This window comes from Branchiostoma lanceolatum, chromosome 3 (genome assembly GCF_035083965.1).
Source record: "Branchiostoma lanceolatum isolate klBraLanc5 chromosome 3, klBraLanc5.hap2, whole genome shotgun sequence".
Taxonomy (NCBI): Eukaryota; Metazoa; Chordata; class Leptocardii; order Amphioxiformes; family Branchiostomatidae; genus Branchiostoma; species Branchiostoma lanceolatum.
The window spans coordinates 12,782,520-12,797,573 of record NC_089724.1 but is presented as its reverse complement, the minus strand read 5'-3'; the positions used below and the strand labels follow the sequence as shown (position 1 = coordinate 12,797,573).

At 44.0% G+C, this 15,054-nt stretch overlaps 1 protein-coding gene across 1 annotated transcript; it reads left to right on the top strand.

The window, feature by feature from the left end:
• The first annotated feature begins 1,195 nt into the window (after positions 1-1,195).
• LOC136430358 (NK1 transcription factor-related protein 2-like) lies at positions 1,196-5,771 on the top strand. Its single transcript, XM_066420891.1, has 2 exons — positions 1,196-2,007; positions 4,894-5,771. The coding sequence occupies exons 1-2, from the start codon at positions 1,575-1,577 to the stop codon at positions 5,487-5,489; spliced, it is 1,029 nt and encodes a 342-aa protein (XP_066276988.1). The 5' UTR covers positions 1,196-1,574; the 3' UTR covers positions 5,490-5,771.
• Positions 5,772-15,054: the final 9,283 nt, after the last annotated feature.

The window sequence follows — 15,054 nt, the reverse complement described above, 5'->3', positions numbered from 1 at the left end:
GCCGCCCGGGAAGGGGCACGTACGGACACCAGCCACGTCGCGACGGGCCGATGGGACACGTACGGGACACCAGGCACACAATGACAGCCACGGCACGTGCACGTGATGGGACACATACCGGACACTAGCCACACCGCAACAAGCCGATGGGGCACGGGACCCAGCCATACCGCGACAGGCACGGGCCGTGTTGGGGGAACTTACACGACACAAGCCACACGGCAGACATACGTACGCGATGACCACAGGTTAGAGACAGTAGGATTGTTGACAAAAATAATTAATTTACAGAGAAAAGATTCTATTCCCCAAAACACAGTAACTTGTTCCTATAGCACCCGTGACCAAAATATCGTCCTCACTGAAGAAGAAACTGAAGAAGACACTGATAGTGAGGGGGTGGCTACTGTTCTACTTCTAGTGCCCGTTTGTGTAGAGAGTATATATATTCACACCAAAGAGAGGATTTTCCCTCTAGTCTATGCCCTGTAAGTTATACATAACAGGAGGTCAAACACATGGACACGCCGCCGTTTTCCCCATTTGGGACCATGCTGCAATGACGAAAACGGTTGCATCTTTGACCAGAAAAGGAAGAATGCTCACAACTACACTCCTTGATACACATCCCAGACGAGACATCGACATCGACATACGCAAGAAAGCAAGTCATGCACACTTCTGTCCCCTTTTGCAGACCCTTGCCGTCCGCCAGACTCTGAACCCAGCGCGCCCTCCCCCGCACGACCAGGGTCAGGTGTAACCCTGGGTGTTAATCGTTAAACCTCTGTTGCCCAGTGTAGCCTGTCCTAACCATCAATTATCACGCTGACCAATTAGGGCCACGGGCCTTGTTCGTGGCTTTGGGGGACAGTCATTTGACATGCTGTATACGTAGATGATGGAGGAGATGAATATCACTATTTTCCTTTATTCTGCTCTTATCTGCTGTCAGCCAGAAATCCTCCACCATTTGTACATCCCCGTTGTCGCAAGCTTACTCTTTAGACTTCCGTACAAAGTTTCAGGACTACAGGGTGTCTTGACAGACCCCAGAAATTTAAGGGCTGTACTGAATAATGTGAATGACTGAGAATGTCCGAAAAGATTCGGTTTCAAAATATTGCTTTTGTGTATATATCATATTCACCCTCTTCGTATTCCCTTAGGTTCCGCATTCAATCGTTGTTTTTCTACTATTCAAATGGTTCCCAATGAGCTTCAACAACTAACTGACATCCCTGCCCCGGGGCTATAAAATGGTCTGTCCCGGCGGCAGAACTAAGCTGGGGTCAATGGATACGCAAGTGTTTTACCGGCCGATATGAACTGGGGCTCAGTAGCAGTGGTATCATACACCCCGGCAGGCACGGTGGGGACGAGAGCTGCTCACGTGCGCCCAGGACAGGAACTCCTCACGGTGTGCTCCACCTGATCTACGTCTTCTGTCTGGTCTCCTGTTGTACTGACCTTGAGAAAGTCTGCCTAAGGAAGTTTTTACGCATGTTAAGTGACTTAACTGTTTAGCACGCCTTAAATTCGTCAAACGCTGAAATGGTGCTCTGAGGTGCATCATGTCAGGAACACATCAAAATATGAGCGACGGTCAGCAACCTCTGGTTCTGCCGCCTCTGGTGAACGACAGAGAGACGAGAAGGTGTCAAGTGGACTCTACAGACTCGGAGCCGAGAGATTTAAGTCCTACGACGGGAGAGATGGACAATGAGGCATTGGACTTTGTCAAGGGGCGGTGCAGCGGTTCCCCCCGGGCCCACAGCACAACCGACCCCGAGGTTACGAACGCGAGAAGTCCATGTCTTCCCGAGACAAGTATCGTAGACCCAACCTGTCCTCCCAGCAGACCCATCCCGACGCCGAGTCATGCCGAACAATGCTCGGGACAAGGGCAGCCCCCAGCCCGCCGGCCGGCCGTCTGGCACCCGTGGGATGACGAGGAGGAGGACATGGACGATGTGCCCATCGCCGTGGAAGAATCTGACAAAGCAGGTATTTGTCCATTTTCCAACTGAAAAACTCGCGTTAAAGGCGACTTATGTAAAATTTATAGGGGATTAATTCTCTCAGTCATCTGCGCTGCTTGGAAACACACTCGTCGGTGATAATCATGTCCGTATATATACAGTGTATTAGTAAGTCTTGAAACCTCCAATGAAATTTTGACATATTTCAAGTTGAATTAAATTGAGTGCACGTGGATGGCTTGAAAGATACATTGTGTTTCTGTTAACATACATGAATCGTTGAGATACATAATGTACGCAATGATTATATCATAAAGTCGAGTTTGGTTTGTTTAGGGTCCGTACGTTGTGAATAGCTGCCCTCCCCGCAGGCTGCCTGATTCTCATATTAGCACAGACCGTGCCTGTCCTGACCGAGCCGCAGGGTGTGAGATCAAAGATTAAGCGTTGAACTCAATACATGTTTATCAGATAACGAGAGGGTCTGATAACATAAACCTTCCCAATCTCTTCCTGAAATAGAAGAGTACACCACACGTTTTTATCCGGAAAAAAAACGAATAGTTTTCCTTTAAGTGTTTCTGTGAGGAGACATGGATGTAGAACATAGCTAGTGTAAATGTTGATTGAAGTATTTGGGGCGACAGATTAGTGTTAGAAGCTTTCCAATTCATCATTTATGCTCGGTACCGCACCGATATTTTCACACCCTTTCCTTGTTAATTAAGGGCACTGACTAGACAAGAGGAGAGATGTCTGTAATCTATCAGACTGGTGGAAAGGGGAAGACAAAAATGACGTCTTACTTTGCAACAATCTCAGAGATCGTCTTGGGACAACTTTGATCACTCGATCGAATTGCTTTTTTCAGCGTAACATTTGTTTTGTCAACTCGAGAGGTCCTCAGCGGTGATGGGGGTGTTACATGATCATCTTTAGGGAAGTCAAGTCATTTACCGGCTGTTTTGATATCAAACACAAATATTTCCCACCGACTCCGTGCTGTCAGTCAGCCTGTCCGATACAGAGGACACATGTGGCCCATGTTAGTTTGTTCTTCAGACCTGACCGATGTTTCAGACGATGGCTTCGAATCAGAAAGGTCCAACTCAGAAAAGGACGCGACAACTACGATGCCTTTAACATACTGTACACATTGAGAAAATATTTTGAAAATAAATTATGGAAGTGTTTGATTGTAGAGAGGGAGACGGGTGTAGAAAGAGGTGGGCCGGCCGTCATGGTGACAGGTTTTACGATGGTGAGAGACCCAGAGCTCTAGAGATGGACAGACTGACTGACACCGCGGCAGGACCATATAAAGGACAGATCTGGGCTTGGACATTCGGTATTTCCCGCAATGGTAAAGGAAGATTAACAGAAATGACAAATTCTATTACTGAACGTAATAAAACATGTTTACAAATTAGGGATTCTCTCGCTCCTCTGACTACCTTAGACGACAGTCGGATTGACGGAAGAATTTGTTAGAGTACTGGTAACGTTCTTCATGATGCTACCCGTCATTTCTTCATTGATCAAGACAAGGTGAATTAATTCGAAGTACCTCATTGAGCTCATTTATTCAGAGAGAACAGGTAGGATTGTATGAATTAGTCCATGAGAAAGCAGTGTGATGCTGTAGTTTATGAAAACCACACTGAAATTCTCATCGGCTAAGACCCAGGAAAGCCACATTAATTTTGTGCACAACATGCTACACTTGATATTCGTGTTTCCTCTTGAGCTACATCAGGCGACACCTTACATTCAGATTTCTGCTTGTGGTAGATTGTTCATTTACTATTAAATGTATCATACATTCGACCCACACGTTTGTCTCTTCGTTGAAAAAGGCGGCACAGACGCTTTTAGGATGAATTACTATCAGCTATATATGTACACGGTCTTATATATCGGAGGACAACAAAATACGAGCGCACACATGTGGCCATGTGACCGTGAACCTGTGCCAGCTCCAGTGGTATCAAAGACTGGAGAATGCCCGGCACATTCTGCGCATGCCCCTCTCACGCTGAGCTCCCCAGGACCGAGATTGTCGGCTTAGACTAAAGCTATTATTTATCTCTGTAACTTCTCTATAAAACGTTTTATACGGAAGAAAAACAGACGTGCTTGTTATGGCTAGCGATGTAAAGATGTATCCAGTGGGCTTTACAAAATTGAGGCTACGAACACGTCTGGAGCTAGTGTACGTACATGTACGTATGCCGCTAAAACGGTTCTCGTTATACCGTGTTCGCTTGATTTTTATTTAATTCATCATCTCAAACAATCAAAACTGAAGCCCCCTTCCCTACCTGGTCCCACTAGCACCCTCTTTGCTCGCGTTCCTTGAGGAATGTGTTTGGGCTGACTCATGCCCTCTGCGGAAATTAGAACGTTTAGAAGCCATTTTGTACACATGCCCGCCGCCCACCGCATCAGTCGCGGGGTCCCGGGTGCTGGCCCTGCCGTGCTAATGTTAGCAGCTTCTGTTTCACTCACACATCAATCCAGACCGGAGTTCCCTGTCACTTCTCTGGATCACATAACAAACTGGTTGTTTGGGACAAAACAGACGCAAGAGTTACTGTTGCTTTTGGGACAGTTTACTCATTAGGAACAATTTTTGATGACCATCCGTTAGTTTCCTGTCCCGTGCCCGTCCGTAAAATTAAATCATTTACGTACCACTGGATAGCCGGTCGCTGAACAAGGCTGAATATCAGGATAGAAATTGGACTTCAATTATTCGTACAAAATTTTCGTTTTAATTGTCATGAAAGAAGAGGACGTAGGTAATTTTTGTCATGAAATCCACATATCTGTAAATGATAGATCGGACATGACGGCGGATGATTTTGGGGATTATACAGTTGACCAACAAACATTTTGTTTTCATTTTCAGCAAACCCTGAAGGCGTCTCCGATGACCCTGGTAACGAGAAAGAGAACATACGCAAGGCGGGCGACCAGGAAGAGTCGAGCCCTGAGGACGAGACGCCAGCGGACAAGATGGTTGCTAAGAAATCGTCTGACGACAACAACAACAGCAAGTCGAAGGTGAAGGCCCGCGGTCGTGACCCGAACAGGCTGGGCAAGCCTCGCCGTGTGCGCACAGCCTTCACGTACGAACAGCTGGTGGCGCTGGAGAACAAATTCAAACAAACCCGCTACCTGTCCGTCTGCGAGAGGCTGAACCTGGCGCTGTCTCTCAGCCTGACCGAGACTCAGGTCAAGATCTGGTTCCAGAACAGGAGAACCAAGTGGAAGAAACAGAACCCCGGGATGGACATCAACGCCGCCATCACCGCAGCCAACACATACCCCTCTCCCTACCCCCTGCCCCTCTACCCCTTCGTCGGCTCACTGTTCAGGCCACAGGTGCTCTGTCCCCTCCCCACCAGGACTCCCATCATGCATCTCTCCCCTGCCCTCCTGAAAAGGGACTTCCGGTCACCTGGAGGGCAAGTGCATCACTTCCTGCCATCTGAACGCGTTTAGCACCTCGCCTGTTCTGCAACTAAGACTGCATCTTTGATAAAATCAACTAGTTTTTCGTCATCATGCTTTTCTGTATTGTTCTGCTTATGTCTAACGTTACATTATCCATAACGGTGTCTATACATCTGATGGAAGTCTGACTGAATCCACAGAAAAGCAGCCTGATTGATCGATCGTTTGATTGATTGATTTAATGCCATACTAGTTACTCTCCAAGCAGAGGTTGAATGGGCAGATCGTCACCGTTTTATCATATGCCGTCATTTTTTGTCGCTAGCCCATTCTAACGGGTTAGAGTTAGAATGGGCTAGCGACAAAAAATGACGGCATATGATAAAACGGTGACGATCTGCCCATTCAACCTCTGCTTGGAGAGTAATACTAGTTGCTGTTGCAAATAGTGTTTATGTACATGAATTTTGGGGATGATAGTTGTATTGTCAACTCCTGTGTAATGATTATGCTACAATGACAATGTTCACTGTATATAGTTTCTGTGTATAACTATAATAAGGTGTCATGTTGAAACACGATACTCCAGCAGCATAGGCCTCATATATCTAATATCGTATGCTACCATTACTACAACCAACTATATGCTACTTGAATAGAAGAGCGAAAAGCTCACAACCTACCTCAACCTCGTCATCAGACAAATATCAAAATATGACTAAATCTAGTACTTCTTTTTATGCAATAAATGTCCTGTAGTAATAGTATACGTTGACGTGCATAATATTGAGTAAAATCAAAATTTGATGTTATGAATTAGTAGGTTTCTACATCCATGCTGATCTCTAAAGCGCTACTAGGAATGGTTGTTGCATTATAGCATTTATAGCAAAATATATGCAAATAATCATTTTACAAAGTTGCACTAGTCCTGTTAAGTTGAATCATGTGCTTTTAGTCTAACAAAGGCATAGTCACAAGTCACATTCATGTCTTGAGTAATAAAGATATAGATTAGCAAACCACTGAGTAAAATGATCGTTTACTATACTTTCGACAGTGGTTTATGTGTCTTAATTAAGTATTTACAATGACGGCTTGTTGAGATGGTACTAGTACTCTAGATAGTTTACCAAACTGTTTGGTTTCCATATTTGTACCTCCTCTGAGTGAGACAACCATCTACAGAAGTTGATGGTAATCTTTTCCATGCTGTGGTCACAATCAGTTTCGACAGCTTTAATTTGATGAGGACCGATCTGACGTCTTTAGATAACAGATGTCAAACTAATACATACCAGAAAGATGAAGACGTTATTTAAACTGACACACGATAGCCTGAAGCCGGGCGCATCGAGTCACCATCTGGGCAGATTTGTAACCTATATTCCTACTATAGTCAGGGACAGGGAGAGTGTGTCCCCTCGTCACCACCTGGACATATTGTCAAACGCTGTTCTTGTTTTCTAACCTTTTTTCGTTGGAAGAGGGGTAACAATGAAACAAAACGCTGATCTTTCTGTCAACTGGATAGATTGTGACAAACAATCGATAGTCGAGTAGTCTCAAATATTGCGAAAGTTCTGTAAAACAGAATGTGCATAGGAAAACATCCAACCGTGCCACACTGCCAGTAACAGTTACATAGTCGATCATAGTTTGCTATGACACATCAACACTGCGTTCGAAGGGATGGATGTACGTGTATGAGTATGTGTAGTACAAGTCAGTCATTTCGCAATATGATTCGGGCTTTTCGACATACAGATCTGTGCAGAAAGACTATAAAAGTTCATCACCCCCATCATTTTGGACGGGGGTATTAAGTCTTCCATGTTCAGCATAACGAATTGATCGATGAGTTCATCTATCTGTCAAACGGCCATGTTTTCTGGAAATGGTGCTTTATCGCTCCCGTGTGAAATCAATGACTCACAAGCTGCTCTCAATAGTCATAGTTTTCAAAGTCTTGAGTTTTGTTTTGTTGTTGTTGTTGGTAAAACTAATGTTTCAAGATAAAATAAAGTCCGAACTGTTCTCATGACTCAGCATATAAAGAAGGTAAGAATCATTTCTGATCACCCTCCACGAGTTCTACCAGTTTCCTGACAAGTGAAGTGTGCTGATGATGGAATTAATTAGAGTTGGATGCCCCGTGATGATATGATGATATCACTCAACATTCCGAACCCATATCTATTAGTTTTACTCCATCCCTCAAGATGGCTGACGGTCCTGGGTCGTTGGGGATTTGGGCGATCGTGCTAGAAATTAGTAGAATTATGATAGGATAGACCCCATTTTTCGGAATCTACAGTCAGTATGGTTTTCATTGGAAGATTTTTCCGGGCAAAGATTGTAGTATTTTGGCTGAACAGTGTGACGTCAACGTATGGTTTGTTTTGTGGGGGAGGGCGGATTTATTACCCCCAAAAGCCTTCTCTTGTAATTTTCTGTGACCGGTGGTGGCTCTAAACACTACTGAACATTGGATGCCATTATTCCATGCCAGTATTTATAGCCCCCACTATTCTGCGCTTTATTAACTGTGATGTCACTTAATTACTCGAGGAAATTACTCCCCTTTTCCAGAACTTCGCCTACGATTCCCTTAGCCGGATTCAGTGCATCGAAGTCTCCTTTTATGGGATGAATATGCATATACAGTATCACCAAAGCGATCATTGAATCTACCGATAACAAACATCACACTGTGCTAGCATTCACACACAAATATTCCTGGTGTACGCTTTCACGTCGTAAAGCTGCACAAGCCGTGCCACCATCCTGAGTGGTTTCGATCGCGATTTGTTGAGCCTTCCGATAATAGCAGGAGTAAAAACAAAGACTTAATGAGCTCTACTGCCTCCAATTAGCGAAAGGAGGGTGTTTAGGGGATGATATCATCTTAAGCCGTCATCAACCAGTCCAACACCGCGCCCAGCTTAGAATATTTCCCAAACTATCAATTAGTAGGTTTTATTTGCGATTCGGTAGGCTTTCTGTGGATCTCTGTGGGCGTTCGGCAGAAAATCGCTCGGATAACAAAGTGTTTTGATGTCCAAATTCCTTTAAACACGTCTGTCTTTATAGTTAGAAGGACAAAGTTGTTCCGGTGTGGTATGCAGGGTAATGAAGTCCGTGTCTGTAGAGTTAGGAAAAGGGCTGAGGTCTGACGGGACTCACAACATGGACATTTAGGTCTGGTCTTGTCAACTTTGCCCACTCGTCACTGGCGGCAGAATCTCGCGGTGTAATTCTACAATGTCATAGTTGATGACTAACTGAATGGTTTAATCACCTGATCTTTATTGTTCTTCGAAATTGAAGACTTAATACCCCAATATAATCCAATCTTCATTATGCAACTACCGTCAGTCAGTCTTGGAAGACACTTTTCAGACAGTTGGAAGACAGTTTTTACATTGTATGACATTTTACTTTGCATAGAAAAAAAACAATTAAACAATATATAGATTGTGAAAAACCACTGTAAATGAAAGTATTTTCTGTCGAAAGCACGCAAAAAGTTTTCTATCTTTGGCATAGCTGAACGTGCTTCAACGAGGCGTCAAATCGATGACTTTTTCCCAGCGGTTATGCGCTCTTGCGGGCATTTGGCTATGACTTTCCAGACGTATTTCCTGAAACGACTTCGCATCGCAGCAATTTGGCAGCGATGTAGGCCGGCAACCGTCAAATGACCAGCAGTTCTGCTCTCTGTCACGGCAGCTATTTCTGTAAGCTGTATCTGACCTATTACTGACATGTCAAGACTACCAGGCCAACTTTTATGCGGTAGTAACTTGCTATTAGCAGTTTTCTATGTATGGGATTTTATGGCAAGTCTTTTGGAGCAAAACAGCAACTGCATAAACGCAGCTTGCTAGCCGTAATTCACAGGGCGGAGGGAGGGAGGGGATAGACACTGTACACTCAGCTGTCTTCTGGGACACAAGGACAGACTCTAGAAACCGACTCATGTGTATCCACAAGTCCTAGGAAACCACGAAACCACCCCTACAAATACTACTCCCAATCGGTCCTGATTAATCAAGTTGTCCTTCAGAATAAAACTACATTTTAATCAAATTTATAATGCTAACTGATATGAAAAATACTGATTTTTTGGGTGTCATGCGTCCTGGAAGCAAAGTTTTAGAAGTTTCATATCCAAGAAGGGTGTTGTGATATCAAGAACGTTTATTCGTACATTAGTGCTCGATATAACTCGCTTTTGAATGGTTAGACATGACCAAGGAATGCTGTAAGCAATGATATCAGATGCTTGGGTGCTCCCCTCGTGTGTCGGTGTCCCAGACATCGCGGTATCACACAAATAGGATTCATTAGTGGTAATGACATTTTGTATACATACCCGACACTTACGCTTCTGCACGTTAACAGATTAACGATATACCACCTCTTGTCACAGTGTTCTTACAGAATTGGCCATGCGGTTTCTCTTCAAACGCCAGCCAGATGATTCATATCGTGATAATTGATAACTCATTTCTGTATTTTCTTGACATTTCCCGTTTGCCAATGGCGAGAAGAAAAGAGTAGACAATTCAGAATATACAATAGAATTTGATATATAATATATATAATGTTATTGCATACTGTATATGTATCGTGTCCTTATAGTTTGGTAGCTGAAATGCACCAAGCGCTACCTCCATAGCATCATCTCCAGACTCGCTAGAAGGTATTGCTCGTTTGACATTTTTAACATTCCGAAGCTCCGTATCTCCCAGCACATTTATCATCTTTCTATAAGTCATAGACCACAATTTAGCAAAACTGCGCTGCTACCTTAATTTGATCACCGTCTGTTATTGTATGCTTAAATGACTCTTAAATCTCCCAAATGTCAAACCGACATAGCGCCGGAAATTCGTCATTCCGACAGCAGTAATTTCCCGACGTTTATAGCCGGGGAGGGCCGGGAATGATGCGGCAGAATGGGGCATTATGGGAGGGAATCAGTCTCGCGGGATGCCCAGATGAAGCTGCGCCTGTGGAGGAGCATCAGCAGATGAGATGGAGTCGCTCGGTTCACAGCACACATGGATGATTCAACCGGGGGGAATAGGGAGAGTCAATTGTTGTTTTTCATTACCTTGTTCAATGTACCGTGGATGTTATTCCAGAATTTTTGAACAAAACTTTGCTTAGCAACAATGGAAAGATTGCACTTAAAATGTCGAATTGCCACCTCGCACATTTTGAAGGGGTCGTACTCCAAAAATTACATTAGAATATAGAGTTGGGTCGTTGATTTATACTATTCTATTTTGACTGTTTTTCCCTGCTATCAGTTTACGCGGAAAATATAAGTCCAACGTCGTAACAGAGATCTCGAGAACGAAGCTCAGGCATGATGATGGAAATGGCACATCATTTCATAAAATTGCCTTTTGAAGTATTCATCAGATATAGAAATGAAATTCTATGAAACGCCAGACCTATATTGCCAAATTATCTGACCCAACTCAAAAAGAACTAAAATCCTGAACACTTGTATTGTAGAAAACCCTTTGCCTGCAGTAGCTGGTGCAGACATCCCGTGCCCCGAAGTTCCGCGGTTTTATCACCGCGCCAACTGGAATCCCGGCTCAGATATCAGTAATGAATCGACATAATGACTTAGTGTGAGAGGCCATTTTCCGCCCGCCCCATTTGAATAACGGCGGCGATAAAACACGCCAATGACTCGAGTCGAGGTGCGCATTATATGCATTATCAAATTATGAACAAAATAGATCATTCTCAGGGGTGATTACCCGTGAAAATGGCGCTTCCCTGATGAGCACGACTCTTAGCTTGAATGTCGAATGTGTCTTTGAGGAGACGACAGCGGCTGATGACCTTTACGGCGCACCAGGCAATTTGAGGTGTTACTTTCCAGTGTGATTTGTTCTTAATCCAACATGTCAAGCATAATACTTCAAGTGTAACTTGGCCATTTCACTGATCTTTCGGCGATGCCTTCGTGCAATTGAAAGGGGCCACTTTGGAAGACGGAGCATGGATGGATGCGACTATCCTCCCGCCTGTCATCCGTCACACAATATGTAGACACGGGCTCGAGTTTTCTTCTGGATGAACTTACGTCAAACTTGCGTCAAAGTACAGAAAATGTGCAAGTCAACTTTGCGGCAGCTTGTGACACCGTGACATGTATGGTTGTTTTGCACGCCCAACATATTGCAGCAAAGCCTTTCGCATTCGTACCTGAACGAACCGTAATAAATTCGTCAAACAGTCGATCTAGTCATACATGTATAATCAGCCATTTACAGGAAATATGAAAACAATTCTCTCCTTATGAAAACCGCAACAACAACAATAATAGAGTAGATATCACATAATTTTACATTACCGTCAATGTTGTTAAATGCTGTTAATGTACTCTTCATACTACAAGAGCCCCGTCAGAACTAGACAACTTGGTGCATAGAACACCTGCGCGTCCGAACCATGTCTGTCGTCGGCCTGTGCCACATGTCGGCGGGGGCAGCGATAGGTCCGTCCGCCTGGAGCTCAGCGCAGCACGGGACGGAAGCTCCGAAATCCGTTCATCCACGCAATCTCCGCCGGCGGACATGGCCAGGATTACCGACAGATGTGCGCGGATCGCGCGGTAATGCGGAGCTGTGGTGTCGGGAACATGATACCGTTCGTCGGGAGAATCTACAACACGGGACGCTGTTTGGTCTATATAGTTGTTTTTTCCGGTATTTCTGTGGTAGACCATCTTCGCCATCTTGTTATCCATATGTTATTATCACACAAAGACCAGAGCATGAAATACTGTATTTGCCCACCGGCATGAACTTGCAATAAAACTTTCTAATAAAAGTTTTCCTCGAGCATATATGTTCCTCATGTCATCTTTAAGTTTAAGAAACTTACAATCAATGAAAATGAAACTAGACCTAGCTGTTGGTTGGAGAGGGCCTGATAGTGATAGAGGCAACTATATACTTACTCAATTCTGTGAATTCTGTACAACACAATTGGTGAGGAATTGTGATTATGTAATGTACATGTGTCTTCTGCAAACCAAATCTTTACAGAGCATCGGTTATTATTTTAGTTGCATTGTTAATTTCACAGCTGATTTGTTCGTTCTTTTAAACCATAATTGTCATAATTTATTTGTTATATCCGGGTTGGATCCTGCAGGATGGTTCTCCACACAACCTGTGCCAAAGAAAAACAGATATCATTATATTGATATGGAATTTCATTCTGAACTGATGTGTTTATTCAAACGTAGTCTTCTATGTAACTAATAATACACTGTTAGATTTTATAACGCTTAAGTCAAAGTATAATCATCGTTATAACAAGCGTAGGAAAAACATCATAATTGTGTGCAAAACAGACATCTATAAACTTATCAATGCATCCCTGCAAGTATCAAAACAGCCGTCTTTTGTTTCGATTCTCGATTTAATACGATTTGGTCAAAGCCTCTTTCAGAACCCTTATCAGAAAGCTACACGGATACGCAAATCAGCCGGCCGAAATGCGCACGTAAGAGGGATTAACAAACCATTCTTGTTCCGATTGCGGGCATTAAGGCTTCTGTCAACTCGCCGGGTATCGGGGATATTCCGTATAGATCCATGTCCGCTCGTTCATATCATCCTATAGGGTGGATTTACTGGATTAGCGGCACCTGCACGATGCAGGATTAAGGTACAGATGTTCAGTTTCTCCCCGGACTAAAGTCGCCCGTCCCCGTCCGATACACCGTCTGAAACACCATCCTCGTCTGTTCTGATCTGTACTGATCTCTGGCTGATGGCAACTATAAAGAGGACTTTCCTGAACAGTAAGTTAAGTGTTCTCAGGCTATCTTACACCAGTGGAAACATCCTGGGTGTAGTGGCAGGTGGTAGTGAGCGAGGCGGTTATTTATGTCATCTTTCCAATGTTCTTCTGTTGCCAAATCAATAAAGGATATGGCTACAAGTACATGTACATGTATGTACTTACTTTCCACATGCAATTGCTGTTGCTGTATTGCTATTGCTATTGCATTCACTTCAGCAACATTCGTCAGGAACAAAACGGTGACCAGGGTTTACGATGAAAAAGGTTATGAGCCTCAAACAGATGCACCGACAACAAATACCAAATGTACCAATCTTTTCTTCAACATCCCAAAATGATTTTTTCTAACAGAACAGTAGAAAGTTGGCTCCCAGCATTGTCATACCTTTAGCACGTAACAGCCGTGTTTGTGTTATCGTTTTTTTAAACTTTAAAGGAAAATCAGACCCACTAGAAAAGATCAGCAATCGTCACAAAGAATAAATAATAAACTTTCCACTTTTATTTTTTGATTATACAGGGCATGGCTGAAAACAAGGTGTGACGTTAGAGTTTATTAGTTATTTTAGACCCAGTGTCAAGTCAAGATCTTTTACCACTCTGAACTTCCGGTCAACTTTTTTTCATATCATAGCGTCGGTTGGTCCCGTAATAGTCTGACGTTACGTCCCCCATTATCCTTCCCTCTACCATTAATCGTCTATCTATTTGCTAGATTTAACCCACAATTATCCTAATAGAGTCCGTTTGAGCCACCACAAAATTCTAATTCCCTTCCCAGATGCATCTCCCGATAAGAGCCGCGGCGGTCGTGAGGTGCGTGCCGATCAGGAGCTACTCCCCCATTCGGACATCGATTCCACAAAACGTCGGGAGATGAGAGCCTTAAGTTTTCCGGGGCACGCCATTTGCTGACTTACCTTAGAAATTGCGCCGGTAAATCCGGCTAATAAAACGTTCTGAGCGCCGTTTTGAGACGCCGTAAAAGCAACCTCTCGGTTTAAGCGCCAATCTATCAGTGTGGATAACACTAAATCAATTCGAGGGGAGATTTTCGCGGGGAGAGGCAATTTTGGGCTAATTTTCCACACAGGAGCTTTTCCACTTTGTCTTTGGCACCCCGGCTCACGATCAATACAAATTTAGGCAATGACACGGATTGTCATTAAAGGCTGAGAGAGGAAAAATTGGAAACCGATGTCACCATAAAACATCGATAGAGGAGTCATTACCTAGTCAATTGCGCCCTGTGCCTATCAAACAGCTGGACGTTTTATTCTAAATTGTTATTAAACTCCGAATGATAAAAGGACCTTCTGACCGGGCGTTCCATCTTGCTGCTTCTCTGCTCTTTGACCATATGGCGGATGAGAGGCAGAGGTCACGAGCGGCTGCCCCGCCATGCGCGCTCGACTGGCCTGTCCACGGTGATAAAACGGCTGTCCTCCCGCCAATATTGGCAGTAATTACCGCCGCAGGTGGCCCGTACAGAAGCACTTGTCCCGAACAAAAGGGACCACTCTAAACGCCAAGTGCGCAAATTGAGAGGAATGAGATTTTGAGTGTTCAAAGTCCTCAGAGAGAAACTTGGGGGACACAATAACAGAATCCTACATAAGGTCATGGGAAGTCTGGCTTTGGGACTGGTCTTTGTAATGCTGTGTTTTCAAAAGAACCAATAGCAAAGATGATGTAGCGAGGGTATCTTTACGTAAATCCCTCAAATCACAGCCAGCTTAAACGCTACCGACCAAATTGGACCCGA

Bases quoted from the DNA above. Each gene is read 5' to 3' on its own strand.
- LOC136430358 (XM_066420891.1), top strand. From the start codon at position 1,575: ATGTCAGGAACACATCAAAATATGAGCGACGGTCAGCAACCTCTGGTT. The intron at 2,008-4,893 runs GTATTTGTCCAT...TTTCATTTTCAG, and splicing joins GGAAGAATCTGACAAAGCAG to CAAACCCTGAAGGCGTCTCC.